This window comes from Anas acuta, chromosome 5 (genome assembly GCF_963932015.1).
Source record: "Anas acuta chromosome 5, bAnaAcu1.1, whole genome shotgun sequence".
NCBI lineage: Eukaryota > Metazoa > Chordata > Aves > Anseriformes > Anatidae > Anas > Anas acuta.
This window is the reverse complement of record NC_088983.1, coordinates 17,376,162-17,393,411: the sequence shown is the minus strand read 5'-3', so window position 1 is coordinate 17,393,411 and position 17,250 is coordinate 17,376,162. Positions and strand designations below refer to the sequence as shown.

General features: G+C 37.0%; 1 protein-coding gene across 6 annotated transcripts in view; it reads right to left on the bottom strand.

The window, feature by feature from the left end:
* TTC7B (tetratricopeptide repeat domain 7B) overlaps window positions 1-17,250 on the bottom strand; it is a 132,001-nt gene that overhangs the window by 98,372 nt on the left and 16,379 nt on the right. For 5 of the 6 annotated variants that reach the window (XM_068682962.1, XM_068682967.1, XM_068682963.1 and 2 more), the window contains exons 2-5: window positions 14,479-14,633; window positions 13,419-13,587; window positions 2,060-2,190; window positions 911-1,032 (exon numbers count right to left, since the gene is read on the bottom strand). In XM_068682962.1, coding sequence (XP_068539063.1) covers window positions 911-1,032; window positions 2,060-2,190; window positions 13,419-13,587; window positions 14,479-14,633 — 577 coding nt within the window. Of the gene's footprint in view, window positions 1-910; window positions 1,033-2,059; window positions 2,191-13,418; window positions 13,588-14,478; window positions 14,634-17,250 lie in introns of those variants that run through there. The other variant, XM_068682968.1, reaches the window with a different exon arrangement.

Genomic DNA, 17,250 nt, shown 5'->3' with positions numbered 1-17,250 from the left:
GCTGACTGCCCCGAACAGTTTCAAAATTGGGATATCCTTTTATCAACCAACCATCAGTACATGAAAATCTCGAACTCTTTACAGACACTGCATAATTTACCTTCATCTCCTGTTTATGCACTTGAAAGAATAAGAAACATTTTTGGTAAAAAATGCTAGTCCTATCTAGAGTTCCAAAATTTCAATAAAATAACACAAAACAAAAGCCCTGCAGATCAATTTTTAAACTATATGCTTTCAACAACAAATGTCAGAAATGTACTTAAAAACCATTTGTGCAAAGTTTTAAAGCTCCAAAAAAATGAAGAGTACTGTTTCTTTTTTTTATTTTCCGTGATGGCTGAATTTATTTTTAGACTTTTAATAGAAGTTTTCTTTAAAATTATAAAGGAGCTCCCATGCAGGATCTAAAATGATCTATAGAGCAGGTACAATAGAGATTGTATACTTGTATACATACTGTTGGTCTTCATGCACATTTATCCTGCAGCATAATGTTAAAATAAGTGATAACTGAAGAGATTCAGAAAAAAATTATGAAATCAAAATTATAAAAATCAGGAATTTCAATATGTTCTCAATCACTCTATAATAACATATTTCTAATATTAACTTTCTAATAGTAAAATAAAAGAACTATCAAAGAATAGTTCAAGTTTAAGGTATTTTAAGTTCTCACAAATAGTAAGTAAAATACAAAATGTTTTCTGTTTCATATACTTTAATCAAAGGATTTAACAACACATAAATAAATACAATATGGACAGCCTCATTATTTCATTTAAAACTTTTGTGCCTTATTAAAGAGGCCTCATGATCGCATGACCCACAATTGTTAAAAAGTATCACAACCTATTAGAACGAAAATACAAAACTTAAATCAAAACAAAAATGGTGAACCAAATCTTACCCATTCTTGAAATATAAAACATGTGCTCTTTGTAATCCTGTTTCCAAGAAAAAGCCAAGTTCTTGTTCATGTGTAGTGGGTCCTGGTTTAGGGCTTCTGTTTTGTATATTTGTATTAATCACCTAGGAGAACACAAGAAAAAAATACAACAAAAATTATCAAGTTTTGTAGACTTTCACAATGAAACTAATACTTTACACTGGAGAAGTCTTTCATTTTCAGGCAGCTGATAGCAGAATAGTTCCATCCTTAATTCCATTCATACCTAAATATAAATCTTTTTTTTCTGTTGACTATCCCTTAAACAGTAATTTCTTCACCAAGCAGAATGGCCTCTAAGAAAAATTTTATAATACATTTTCAGAAGTTAATGTGAAGAACAGTATAAAAAAGAAGTGCATGATGAAGCATATTTGCAACCTCACTCGGTAGCTGAGGTGATGGTATTTAAAATCTAAAACCTGGCAGGACAGGACAGAGTGCTGCAGAAAGCAGCACTGAAGATTAAAAGTGATATCCAGAGAGATTTTAAAAGTAACAGTTTAGAAATGATTTAATTTGTATTAGTTGCATTAAAAATAGAAAACGATCAGCTTTCAATTGCCTTAATATTCACTACATATTCTACCAACCACTAAGATACAACAAAAACACTCCAAAGCAAAAAAGCTCAGACAATAAGAATGTGTGGTTATTTAAAAAGCAGTATCAATTACTTCTCTCCCTCTTCATTTTGTTGTTTTTTGTTTTCTTTTGCTTTTCTGACCCCAGCTTAGTATCTAATGCAGAGTATACCATTAATTATTTTTAAGAATTATCTGAAATGCCAGGAAGCGTATACACACAATATACATACTTCCTACTTCCTATGTGTTTGAAATATACCATAATATACCATGTTCATAAATGAATTCCACAGGAGGCTACAGATCAGCATCCTGAACATACATAATAATTAAGAGAGTTCTGGCCCTTTTCAGACTACTAGCAGAATCTTCTAGGAGGACAGAAAGTCACACTAGCCTTATTGTCCAATAGTAAGCATGCCCTGAAGTTCTAAGAAAACAAATATCAGACGTTTTCTTTCAGATGAACTACCAAAATGTCGGTATCATCATACCAATAAGAGATGATCCACACAATTCTTACCCTTTCTATCTCCTGAAGGTACAGAAGAGCAATATCCCCAGCCTTCTCATAGCACGTAACAATTTCTTGTTCACGGTCCACATGGAGGTTGCTAGCTGAAGAAGAAATTGGCAACTTCTCAAGACAGAGACCTGAAGATAAAATATTATCAAAGGAAGCATTAAAAACTAATGTCATAAAATACTGCATCTGGAGTATAGTCCAGGCTAAACCCTTTTGATTATGGGAAGAAGCAAAGAAGTTACTGAAAAAAATTGAAGGTATGGTCCTCTGATACAGAAAGAAATAAATAACACTGAATCCTTAATGATTGTAAAACTATGAGAAGCAATTTCAGCAATTATGATTTAAATTAAAATTATGACATTCTACCACAAAGGTGTCCAGTGTCCTTCTATACCAGTTTTGAATTACTGGAGACATCTTCACTTATCCATAGCGATCACAGAAACAACAGCAAGGTGAGAAAAGCACTCAAAGTAATATCAAACTTAGCAACAAGCAAAGCAGAGGCACCAACAAAAGCAAAGACATTTTCAAGAAATAAAGGATCAGGAAGTGGAATTTTTGGATTTAATTTTTTGTTTATCAAATTTCCATCTCTTCAGTTTTCAGAAATCTCACTAACACAGTGCAACAGTCTTTCAGCAAGCTTTATATCACCTGTCACCTACGTTATTTGTCAAACACTCATTCTCTGAACAGTGACCTATTCGCTGTCTGATTCTACTTTTTACAGAACACACTAAACACAATTAACATGTTTGAAAATAAAGGATTAGCATATCCTCTGCAGGAAGAAAACACTAAATTCCTAATGACAAATTGTGATTTCAATATGCTTTTTGTATCTGTTGTCAAGACAATCAGAACAAGTTCAAGAATCCAGACATGATCCTAACTTTGTGCTGGCCTACCATGCTAATGAACAATATAGGAGCTGAAAAAAATAATACTTATTAATATTAATATTTAATCACTATTAAATTGCCCTCCATACGCACCCTCATTAGGTCTTGCATTAAAAATAAATGCAGCATAAGACACCACACAGGCAGTTAGCATTTTAAGCCTTAGATTTTCTAGGAAAAATTGTGACAGATACCCACATTTATGTGAATGCCCACAAAACTCAATACAACCAGCTTTAGTAAGAGGTACCTCTCTCTCTCATCAAGCACAGAAGTCTTTTGTGCCTTTATTAGACCTATCCAACTGTCGTGGTTACGCTCGAGTGGGCAGCCGAGCTCCACCACAGCCGCTCTCTCACTCCCCCTCCTCAAAGAGGAATGGGGAGAAAATATGTGAAAGGGGCTCAAGGATTGAGATAAGGACGAGAAAATCACGCAATAATTAGTGTAACGGGCAAACCAGACTCAGCATAAGAAGACAGATAGTAAGATTTATTGCTCATTACTAACAAGCTAGAGAAGTGAGAAACAAAGAAAAGAAACCAAAAGCACCTCCCCCCATCCACCCTCTTCCACCTCCTCCCCCCGAGCGGCGCACTGGAACGGGGGAATGGGGGTTATGGTCAGTCTACAGCACTTCTTCTCTGCCGCTCCTTCTCGGTCACTCTCGTCCCCTGTGCTGTGGGGTCCCACCCACGGGATGCAGTCCTTGATGAACTGATCCGGCGTGGGCTTCCCACAGGCAGCAGCTCTTCCAGAACTGCTCCAGATATGGGTCCGTACCACGGGGTCCATCCCTCAGGAGAAAACTGCTCCAACCTGGCTCCCCTACGGGCAGCAGCTCCTGCCAGATCACCTGCTCCTGCGTGGTCTCCTCTCCACGGGCTACAGGTCCGGCCCGGAATCTGCTCCGGCAGGGGTCTTCCACAGGCGGCAGCCTCCGTCGGTGCAGGGCCACCTGCTCCACCGTGGTCTCCTCCACGGGCTGCAGCGTGAAACCCTGCTCCACCGTGGTACTCCATGGGCTGCAGGGGGACATCCTGCTTCACCATGGTCCTCACCACAGGCCGCAGGGGACTTCTGCTCTGGCACCTGGAGCACCTCTCCCCCTCCTTCTACACTGACCTTGGCACCTGCAAGGCTGTTTCTCACTCCCTTGACTCTCCCGGCTGCTGTGTGGCACAGCGTTTTTTCCCTGTCTTAAATATGCTCTCACAGAGGCGCAAAACAACATCGCTTATTGGCTCAGATCTGGAAAACAACGGGGCCCTTCCCAAACATGGGGCGGCTTCTAGATCTTTCTCACAGAAACCACCCCTATGGCCCCCTGCTACCAAAGCCTTGCCACGTAAACCCACTACACCAACAAAAACATTATCTGGTGCTTTGAAGCCAAAAAATATAAAGTTTTTGCTTGTCTAAAATCAAAACAACATTCATTAATCAATGGTATCTCCTATACAAGCCACTTCTATTAAAATTGTTTTCAAAATAATTAATGAAAACAGCTGGAAAGGACCTCAAGAACACTCCTCTGCCTATCCGAATAAGGAGTCAACCAACACCAACAGATGCTCTTCCAACATGTTCTTAAATTCTTGGCCTTCTTACGCCGTGCATTATAGAGCACAGCTATTCTTACAATTAATATTTTTTCCTAACATCTAAATCTCCCTCCCTAGATTAAGTATTCCTAGTCTTCTTCACAGATTATTCCTTTCTTTACAAAATCTCTTTTCTAATTTCCATCTAGAAAAAGAGAGACATGTTTCCTACAGTGAATATCAAATTTTCATTCTTTTCATGCTTCCTTTACTTCCTTTACTTCCAGTTGATTTGGAGAACTATCCTGGAACAACCATTTACCAGGATAGTTCAGAGACTTTATTTGGTTTGCTGACACAAGAAATAATTACAATTCAATACTGCATTAAAAATGAAACCATATTGACTAGAAGGAAAACATTGAATAAATTAAGAATTCTGTAACATGTTAAAACAAGAAGTTCCTTCAGATTCCAAGCTGCTCATTTAACTCTTTCTTAAAAACAGATGATGGAGTGTAGAAATAATTATTAAAACACATAAAAATATTTTAATTTGAAATAGATAAAAACAGCAATATAGCAATAACAACCACAAATTATATTACCCACTTCTTTGTAAGAATATTGTGAATGATTAGAAATGAATTAAAACAAAGCATTATTATATTAGCCAATATTATATACTATAAGGCAGTATTATATTATATACTCTTGAAAAACAAAAGGCAAGTTGTAACTTACGGAATTTAGAAACACATGAATTCAAAGACACACATATCACCCTAAATAATCTGCTGACAATGTTCACATGCATTCGGACAAGTCAGATCTCCCCTGTGTGCTTATTTCCACAGTTCCCAGGCAAAAATCTGTTTTTCTGCCTGAAAAGGGTACAAATTTCTTTAATTATTTGTAATTTTTTGAGATACTCAGCAAAGAGTTACATGTTCAACTCTATTTTTTGAGAAATTCAGCAGAGTTACTGCTATGAAATATTACTGCATTTGTTGTACAAGTCACAGCAATTGGTTTATTTAACCTTTATTCTTGATATTGTTTTAGCTTGTATTCAAGAATATCATGCCAGCTGGTATCACAAATTGACTTTGATATTATGGCTTTTAAGTTTAAGCCCTTCCAGTCAAAACCACCTTCAAGTAAAAGCTTCTAACAAACTGGGTCAGTTTTATTTTGGGAAGACACTTATCTCATACATATCTAGTCCAGATATCAAGCAAGATGACTCCTGAGGGAAAAGAAAGTGAGAAGCAGTGAAATGAATACAAGTCCATTCTAGTTAAGCTTGTGTGTTTTGCCAAGTAACTCTAAAATTGTTGTCAAAAGAGTAGAACAGCAACAAACAGTATTTGAACAAGAAAAAGGTACGCCTGATATTTCAATTACATGATAGCTTGTGAAGGTTTTCTTTAAATCTTTAATAAAAATTATAAATTATCCACATTTTAGATTCAGATAGCAAACAGTTTTATCACTTACTCCAAGTGATCTTCATGTCTGTATGCTCTCAAATCAGTGATCAAAGTTATGCCAAGCCTTTTTTTTTTTTTTAAACAAGTACATTACAAGAGCAAACTAACTGCAGTATCACATACACATAACTACTACCCAAAAAAGAGGGTTCCTCATAAGAATGAGCAATAAACTAACAAGTTCTAAGCTCTTATGGATAAGATTTGCTTATTCTTTGCAGTTTTTTGTTTTGATTACATTGACTTTTCATTTTCATTCATTAAAAAGAAAAAAAAGTAGACTTTCTGTTGGAAAACCAACTAACATCTCCATTTCATTTTACAAAGTAAAGCAAAAATTACTCAAAGGTCAAAAGGGAATCCACAGAAGATTTCAGATCTTTACCAAGTACTTAAACCACCCAGATTGCTACTGAAACCATTAAAAACATATATCTACACACCGCAAGCCTGAGAAAAGCCTGTCACATCTGTCACATTTATGGCATTTTGTGTAACTGAGGATCTTAGAAGATGCCAGTCAGTACCTTGTCTTTATAAGTGCTTGTCAATTTTAGAGACCACGAGTACTAACTGTGGTTTATCTCCTGTCCTCAGTAGTCAATTCAAAGGACAGACAAAAACAAACAAAAAGAGAAAGGCTATTTTATACTTAAGTAAATAAACATGTTTTTGCAAGAGGGAAAAAGTCGCATGAATAGAAAGGGTCCCTGGGTTTGCTTCCTGTTTTCCTTCAACATGTAAAATCAAAGTCTGAGTATACATCCTTTATTCTTCCCTATAGGATATGCAAAGCAATAGTGGTAAGTGTTCCATAGGCTGTACACAAACGAACAAAAGGCACCAACCTTTCATCTCTGCTTTTAAAGAAGCTTCGTACTTAGCTTACATATTTAGAACAAGCAATTATATAGATTATAGCACACACTTACTAGTAATTTTTGACAAAAAAAATTGGAACAGCTCTGTTACAGCCATCAAGGAACTCCCACAGTTTATTGCTGAACTTAAAACGAGCACTGCTAATTTCACTGAAGTATAGGACTTATTTCTAGAAGTCCTCAGTCAAAGATTGTGCTTTGTGTGTAGAGAATTTTTTTTTTTTTGAAAGAAAAGTATAAACTTTTTCCCTGTCAATTCTCTACTGGTATTTGTAAAGTATTAATTAATAAAAGGAGGAAGATTAAGAATAGGCATTAGGAAAATATATTTATATTAAAAGTGCCTCTTACTGCAGATACATTGTCTTCATAGAATTACCTATCTCTTTACACAATATAAGGAAACAAAAATATTTAATCTCTTTGGTTTTTCAAGTATGCTGGATTTCCCATCCCTCTCATGCCAAGACGAAGGAAAAAAAAATCTCCAGCAACTGTTAGGATGCGGAATCTCCTTTAGAATCTACTTTCATACCCAAGTAGCTTCTCAGAAAAGGCATCAGAAAGGTCAATATCCTCTTCTCTCAGCAAACTTGAATTTAAAGAAGCTGCTCTGGCTAGCTGATTTTTCTACATATAGGGTACTTGCAGAGAATTAAATCCATTCTTGACAAAACTCAGAGCATTACAAGCACCACTTTCCAGAGCTGCAGTCAGTATTTCATCATCTATGCTCATACTGCAATATTACTTCATTGGTGTTTTTTTTTTTTTTTCTAATATCAGAGTTATGCTATTTCTTCAAAGCATCTCTAAGTTCTTCAAATTTAAAAACAAAAACACACACACACACACATATATATACACACACCTTGGTTTCTAATGGCAGGAACACTCATATCTTTTCTGAAGTGAATACTTAGCAGTTAATAAAACCAAAACAGTATTTGGGGATTTATTATAATATCATCTGAAACAATGTATCATAGCTGTAACAACATCTGCTGTGAAAAGACTGGCCACACTTCTCCTCTAAATGTAACAGTTTTCAAATATTTGTATTTTCATAACAACACAAAGAGAAGAACCAAATTATTTTCATTCAGTGTTCAGATTTCAAGCACTGGAGCTTAAAGCTCCGCTGAAGGAAGCAGGACAAATCCCTGGCTTTTCTACCTCAACCCCTGTTCAAGCAGGAGAGATAGAGACTTGGGAAAACCAAGCTTTATCTGAAAAAAGTTTTAAGTAGCTATGACACAAGCTTCCCAGCCACGGTCTGCAGAATGTTTGCTGGCAGGCTGCAACTCCTGCACAGCAATATGGGAGGAGGGAACTTAAGGAAGTTGAGTTCTTGACCCATTACCTAATGAGGCTAGAGATCTCTGGCATAATGATTAAAACAGCTTTCATTTAGCATTCTTCCATGAAGGGCTGCTCGGTGTCTGCTGACACAGGCTAGCAACGCACGAGATCTCATTACGATCGGGTATGATTAAAGTTAAGTGCAGGATCTTTGCTAACTGCAAAGTAGCAATTCACATGCAGCTGACACTCACTGAACCTAATGAATATTTCCACGTTTCTGTAAATAGAACTAATTAATAGCCAATCATTTAACTTGGTAAATGCGACATTAAATTTGAATATGGGTCAGCAGCAGTAAAGGCCATCTCACCTTACTCAACATGCATCATCTAAATATAAACACAGCTATTTGAACAGGCAATATGAGACACAGAATGGCCTGCAGCAACAGGGTTACAATCCTGTAATGTCGCAGTCTAACTTACATATGTCATCTCTCACGTACTTAACAAGAACGTAACCCTAATGCAACACAGCTATCTTGTCAGATACCTGCGGTAGTCTACTAATCTATGACAAGACAGTAAATATGAACACCATTTCTTAACTGAAATCAAAAGTTTACAGCATTGCAGACTGTAAGGACTTATAAATTGCAATGTTCATCTCTGAGCATATGTGGAAAGATTTGCTGATTTGTAATGCCAAGTATTAATTACACATCCATTTTTCAATCATATCTTGACTTACGCAGCATCACAATCATGTTAACTTAGATTTTGCTAACCTTATTTCCCAGTTAAATATATACTTGTAATTTGAGTGTCGCTGCGAAGTTGCACCTCCCCAAATTAACACCTCAGTATCCCACTGTGTATCTCATCTCTGCTTCCATAAGCAAACAAAAATTGCTTAGAAACACAGAAGATACTGCCACGCGTGGTATTTGAATAATGCCTCTGCGCGCTTTCCAGTATATTACCTCATTCATATACTGCTGAAAACTTGCACAAACTTAATTGTCCTGTTCCCAGAGAGCATATCCTTAAGAGAATATTAGCTTCAGTCGTTATTAAAATGGATTCTAAATATACACTACCATGTGATAACAGTGCCATACACATTTTTTTCTGATTTGTCTTTGAAGAGAAGAAGGTACAGAAAGTTGGAGCTAGGTATACAAGCCTAACTTGAAAAAGGAAAAAGACTCACGCATATACAATCTTTAGTTACTTCTTTATGGATTCATAACTTGTCTTATTACAATTCTTCCTAAGTTAAGATTTTTCTCAGTCTCAAAATTGAGAATTGGGCAATTAAATTGATCTAGTGAAGAACTTAAGCAGATGATACTAAAGAGACAAAATTAACCTCTTATAAGAGGTTTGGAACTCTTTTCAATTTATAAGCCATTTGAAAATTACCCCCTTGCTGTCTTGTTCAAAATTGTGTTTTTGAAATTTAATACTGCAGCTATTCCAACACAACACCTTCTATATACACAGAATAGAATTGCTCAGAAGCACAGCATCAAAATTAGCTTAAAAAAATCACAATAGTTTAAGGGTGTAAGATCAGAAAAGTATGCCTATCAACAAAGTTAACCACATAAAAGAAGACTGTCTTTCACTACTCCTCCATTTTTAACTTGTGAATTTCATGAAATGGTGAAGAAAGGCAGAAAAATACCAGAGCTGTACTCCATTCAGGAGTACTACTGTGTGGTAGCTACCTCCACCCCACCTCTGGGTGAGAGATATCCGAGCAGTACTGAATCCTGACCTATGATAATCAAGTTTCTGAAGTTCTGCCTCATGCGTATTCACTTGGCTAGTCTACTCTGTGCTGTTTTAATGGACACAGTAGCAGATAACTTTTCATCAGGCCACTCTTCCATCATCTTTTACCCAAGACAACGCGTTAGACATCAGAGCAGACAGCTGCATTTGCTGCCAGAAGCCAGGAAAAAGAGTCTCTTTTCCCCCCCCTCACCAAACTACCAGCCCATTAGCTTTCTGGTCTTTATGAGACACAGCAGTTCTGTATCTCGTAAGTTCTCAGATACAGGTTCACATAACTAACAAACAAAAAACAACAAACAGCTTGGTGGATAATGCATTCAGACACACTTATTCTGGAGAAATTGAAGTGTCAGTAAGAATTTTCCTCTTCTGATTTTTTTTTCTTTGCCACATCTTATTTTTTAACAATAAAAAATGTATACATGCGTATGTTTATGTAAACATGTTATGTTTATGTATGCCCCCATATATTTGTATGCATACATACATAAACACATACACAAATACATGCACACACTCCAGAGTTCAGCAAGTGTTTAAGGACCTCACTTCCTCTCCAATGTTCCAATTCCATTTCCTCTCCCCACAATTGCCACTACTGCTTTTCCTCTTCTCCTTCTTACTAGCCATTAGTAGATAAAGCTCCAACAAAGCTTAGCCTGAACCTGACCTTGGGCTCTTTTTGCACCTCATTTCATTCGTACACACATGCTGAATCGCCCTTTGCTGTGAAGGACAGAAAAATGTACTTTCTATGTTTTGCAAGGGTAAGAGTGCACAGGCACAAAGCAGGCCATTTCTGAGGGCTTGCAGTAGTCTTAATTGTCTAGGCATAACGTGTTCAATTAAGTACCTTGAAACAATTGCAGAAGAATAAACAACATTTCAATTCAAGTGTCCTACTTAATCCCTCACCTCTGTTACAGAATGTAAAACTCGGAGTAAAAAGGGAAGCATTTGTGGCAGTCCTACCTTAAGTGAGGAAAAAATTGTAGCAATTAAAAAAAAATAAAAGTAACAATAAAAAGTAGAGCAATTAAAAACTTCCATTAGTTTTTTTCTGCCTTACAGCTTTGTCAGGCAAGCATATCAGTGCCTGACCACTACAAAACAGGATACCAATATCCTGATGACTACAGATCCAGTGGAACTGGGTTTGCCCAAAAGTGGATTGAAATTAGGGAACTGAAGCGGGTATTTTTACAGCCTCTGCATGTTGCCATGCTGAGCAGGGCAGCCATGCTGATGCACACACACAGGCATTTCTTGGGAACATGGTGATCTATTCATGACTGCCAAAGAAATAAAAGCTAAATACTTAGGAAACTTCAGATATTCAGATTATCCTTTAAACCACAAGTAGAAATACAAGTCACAGCAAAGGACAAAATCTATTTAAAAATAACTTGTACTTAGTTGGTAGTAACTACAAGTCTCCAATCACCTCTGAAGAAGCCCTTCACACTGAAAAGTTTTATAAACCGCTCTTAAAAGTGGAAAATAGAAATTCTGAGGAAGGGAGTGAAGGGGAGGGAAGGAGAAGGGGGAAGAAGGGGAGAGTTAACTGTACTACTGCATATTAATGTTCACTATTTAGCTGTCAGTTACTCTAAATGTTTCTAAACTTTGAATATTGAATTTAAGACCGCTCCAAGACTTCAGACTTACTCTAGAACACGCAGGAGATGACAAACTTACAACCCTGGGAAGAAGGGATATTAAATTCCATTAATTACCCATTCAAAAATAAAACATTGTAGAAAAAAAAAAAAAAAAAAAGGCAAAACCATGCAATTCTGGAAATGAGCAGAGCAAAAGGAAAAAAGCAGTAGTCAGCTAGTCTGCCCATGTAAGCTGAAATCCAGTCACCCAGTAAAAGTGACCAAAGCAGTGAAGTCTGATCAAGATTAGATCAGGTGTGATACAACAGATTTCAGTGTTTAAGTAGAAAACCTGAAATCAGAAGCAACAATTAAAAGCACATCTAGGCTGCAGACGTGCCTTTTCTCCCTTTCTTTTTTTAAAAGCCGAATCTACAAGATATTCCAGGGTAGAGAAGAAATTAAGGCAAGACATGTATTTACTATTTTCTAATCAATTAATTTCATATCAAGTAAACTGAATAATACCAATCCTTTCTGCAAAATTGGTGTCTTTATATTTCAGCTGCTCTATATTCTTAGGAGGCCAAATAAAACAGAGCCAGAAGAGTTGAGCTCTGGGAAAATATTCAATTAACTTATTGGGATTCCTTGGAGATAAGCAAATCTATGCACTTACAGTTGATCAAGACCAAGACTACATTTTCATAGGAAGAAAGTGACAAATTCAACAGCCATCTTCACAGATGGGTGAAAGGGAAAGCTGAATGGAAGGTTATTGACAAAAAAACAGCAACAACAAAAAAACTCACAACCCACACACAGATGGCACATGAGAGACCTGGGCAAGTTTATGACACACATAAAAACTCCCCACATCCTTCCCTTTCCATTTCCAGTGGAAACAGTTACCCTCTTCAAAGACCAGGAACAATCTTTGAACAGTTATCAGTGAATGCTATTGAAGTCTCTCCTAAATTGTGTTTGCTAACTTTGACTCTTCTCTTGCGGTAACAAACAGTATGTATGCATGTCAAACCCAAATTTAAACACAGCAGACCAAAGCAAACATAGTCAGACAGGAAATTCTCATAAACCTATGGCATACAAACTGCCACTTTCCTCAAAACGTTAACCCAGCTCACAGCCCATGAACAAGTTTTCTAAACTGAGGTGGTACTGCCACCTTAAGACACCAGGCCAGCATTACAATTTTCACAATCCTGTATTAATCAAAAAACATTTTCTGAAATTTAAAAAAGATCCATATTCTGTGAAGAAGATTTCTAAAAATTAAACTGCAAAAGAAAAACATTGCTTTGAGTCCTTTTCATTTATCATGATTACTTTACTCGATTAAGTAACAATTTAGGTTTATTCTAGTTTAACATAACCTAGGCTATGCATCTTAACATTCAGTACGTAGCATTGTGAATTAACGTTCTTCAATTTTGTCCACAGCAACTGAAGAACTGCACTACTTTTGTAACACAACTTTCAGGAACAGTGCCAATACTTCTAGTATCTTGCCAAAGTTATTGGACATTCAGATACTGAAGGACTTTTAAACACACATAAAAATTTGACTGGGTAACAGCAGGGTTAAAATGGAAATTCTAACAGAGGTAAGAGCCTTGTCAACCTAGCACAAGCTCTGGTTATTTTAAAGGAAATAAGCCATCTTCTTACTCATCTGCACATATGGCACTGTATCACCATGTTGACTATATGTATGCCAACAGTTTCTTTCACTTTGGACAAAATGTTGATTCACTTTTTAAAACTATTTCTAACATTATTATACGGGAAAGAGCAATCTTACCTTTAGTAGAATATGCTTCAGCAATCATCCGTAACCTATATGGCGGCACAGCAGCTAGCTGCAAATCATCAACTCCAACTCTGGCATATGTATTCAGAGCTTCTTTGTAATCACCTTCCACATAGTTTAGCTTGGCCATAATCAAGTTAGCTTCTTGTAAGAATTCTGGCTAGAAGGAAGAGGAATAAGAAAGGTTTTGTTCCTCAGGAAAAAAAAAAAATAATAATCTATCAAACCTGACAATTGTTCAGCATGTTTTCTGCATATACTAACTGTGGAAGCCCACAGTAGATACCTTGTGAGAGAATTTTGGTGATTAGTTGCTCTATCATGTTATATTTGGGAAGCTTTGGGGTAGGGGGTGAAGCCACATAATCATTCTCCAGCAAGCTATTGAACAGCATCATCAGTCATTTTTCATGTTCGTATGTTTGTTTACGCATGCACCAATAATACCTCTCAAGCAGCAGACAGCTTTGCCAGGTAACAAAACTATTTAAAGACAGCCTATCATTACAACCCCTCCAATGATTTTTTCTTAACACCATAAGTATAGTTCAAAATAACAGTGTCAAATCTTAAGATTGTATTCCACAGCCTATATATTTAAGGTGCACAATTTCAAAGCATCAGGGTAGGGGAAACACTCTTCTCAAGGATAAACCTTACTTTTTGTCCCCAAACATAACTTCAGAAGTCTTTCCTGCATACTTATGAGTCCATTACAGAAATTTGTCAAGTATTTTGTGGTTTTATAACCACATATTTCTACCTGATGCACTCCAAAGAATAATTTATTTATATACAGCAAAGACTTCACTTAAGCATTTCATAAGTTGGTGACAATTTTCTTGTTCTTGTAATGAAAGAAGATTTGAGAAATTTATCTGAACAAAAATCCATGAAGAAACAAAAAGACATGAAATAGCATAGCACTGATGATGTTCTGGGAATAACAATAAATCCACACACAAGAACTTTCCACATTCTTCTCCATAATTAGCAGCACGCTGCTGTCCATTTCACATTTTCTAATTCTTGCTCAGACTGACTGACTTACCTTTAGGTTTCCTCTATCAAGTGCTGCTGTGAGATGTTTCCTGACTTCAGTCAGCTTTGGCCTAGGGCCCCGTGGACTGCTGTTCTGTTTAAGAGCATTTTCCTTCAGAAATTGTTCTAGTTTGGACTCTCCGAGGAGAAGTTCTGCCATGTCATCTGTAAATAAAAACATTCACATGAAACATAGAAATCAGTTTATTTCACTAATGTTTTGGTGTAGACACCACTGCCTCCACTGAAAATTTTCAGATCTAAATTTTAAAAACAAACTAAACTAAACAAACACGCAGCCAATTACTCGGGTTTAACATGTCACATGGGTTCTTCATTTTACTTCTCAATTTATCTTTTATATGCATATCATTGTAGAATTAAGTCTGTTACATTCTAGACTGTAACAAATTACAGTAGTAAACTATCTTCTTCCCTTCTACCTTAAAAAGCAACATTTGATTCAAAAGCCTCATGGACTCTGCAGCATTCTGAATGTATAAAAACACACTTGTGTTCTCAAATGCATCCACACATGTTTAACTGTTTAAAGAATACTGCAGAAGATAAAGATCCCAGTTTTCAGATGAAGACAAGACAAGTCACAGATGCAGCCTGGTTACCAGCCAGCTTAGTTTTCAGGCTTTCAGAACATGGTTGTCAGATTCCTCACTCAAGTTTGTGGTAATAATTTAATTCCTTTACCCACTAAACATACTTTTGCTGGTCACCTCATCTTTAGGTCAGATGATACCAAGTAACTTTAGGTGCCACACTTCTACCTGTACTCTACTCTTTTAGAAGCATCTTTACGCCTCTTTGTGCATTTTGTTTTGCTTAAATTGTGAGCCTTCTGTATAATTTATCTTAGTAATAACAATGCACTCTGGATACAGCTTTGATGTAAGCTAGCCAAAAATGTTGGTCCCTTGAAAGATAAAGGAAGGAAAAATAAATTATTTCCCTAGCTCACCATTGCTTTGGAGACATTCTAAAAAGCAGTGACACTCAACATCTTTCAAATGTGTATTAAACGCATACAATTCCCAGTCTAAACCAAAATATTACTACTGCTCAATAATATACCTACAGCATAACAATAAAACTTTATTTCCCACTAATTGCCAACTAAAAGCTTCTATTTACCTATTCAATGCTCATATAGCAAAATATATAGCTATTTAGCTGCAAATGGGAGTTTGACATGCATCAGCAAGTCCAGCATAAAATTGCCACATTCGTTAACCAAGAATTTGATCAGTTTACAAAGCCTGACTGAAAAAAAATTCATTTTAAACATCTGATGTACCTAAGTGTACAGTTTAACAACAAAAAAGTCAAATTTAAGTTCTGACAAATGTGAAGACTGAGCAGCTTAGACTATACAGCATTGCAGGTTAACTAATCTCCTTGCACACTGGAAATTTAATGTTTCTGAACAGAATTAAAATGAGAAAAGTTCTACAGTAAATAATAATTGCTTTGGTAAAAGCACAAGAAATCCACTGTTAGCTGTGTTAGCAGCAAATTAAAGAGGACTTCAGTATTTGGTCTGTCAGGACGGAGCACATTTATGATTTAATATGGCTTGTAAAGTCTTTCCTGTGCTTAGAAAAAAAGGAAGAAGAAAAAACCTTTACCACAGAATGAGTTTTATTCAAACATTACCATCAGAGTACATCAGAAAGCAGGGAATGAGACGCTTGCTGCTCTCAGCACAAGCACCTGGAGGGACCAGGCCCAGGCCTTGAAACCCTGTGTCCATGGCCCCCCGCCACCAGCTACGATTCGCGGCCAGCCACGCTCCCAGGCCTGCCTCAACACCTGCTGCGCTCTGCTCTCTGGGGAAGAGCAAGAGGGACAGCTAGAAACTTCCCTTTACCACAGCAGATCATAGTCCTGGACCACACCACGCTCATCCACAATTTGCACAATTGCTATGTTTAATTTCACAGGCAACCAAGACTGCTAACACTGGAAGTTTCTTTTTGAAATCCCCTGAGGAAATGAGAGTAGAGAAGGACACAGTTTGTTCCCATAAATTCACAATGTTATCAGCATATTTCCAGGAATATTTAAAGCAACTTACAATAATTTTGTTTTTCTTTCATTGAAGTCTTTTCAGCAAGAATGAAAAATAAAAGATATGTCAATGTACTAAGTGGGGAAAAAAAAGATATGGGGAACACACTTCCGCGGCAGCGCAGGCGACTCAGGGCCACAGCCAGTTAGTTTTGAGTATTTCCATGGACTGGGATTACACAACCCCTCCAGACAACCTGCTCCAACATTTGACTGTACTCGCTGTGGAAAATATTACCTTGCTATCCATTCCACATTTCCCTTGTTGCAGGTTTTTGGCCCTTGTTTCTGGTGCTTTTGCTGTACGTTTCTGAGAAGAGACCACCCCTGTTGTCAAGGTGGGATGAGAGATGACAGCAGTAGGATCCCCTCTTACCCTTCTCTTTTTAAGATTTAGCAAATACAGCTCTCAGCTGGTTCTCCAAGGACATGTGCTCCATTCCCCTTATCTTGGTGGCCCTCCACGTGGCTCACTCTACTATACCAACATCTTCCTCATTCTGGGGAACCCAAAACTAGGTGCAGTATTCCAGATGCTGTCTCACAAGTGACTAACAATAGGGGACACTAATTTCCCTCAAACTGGTAACTACACTCCGTTAATGTGGCACAGAGTACAGTCGACCTTCATTGCCACAAGGGTTTGCTGCCAAATTGTACTCTCATTGTTGTCCACCATGACATCCAGATCCTCTTCTGC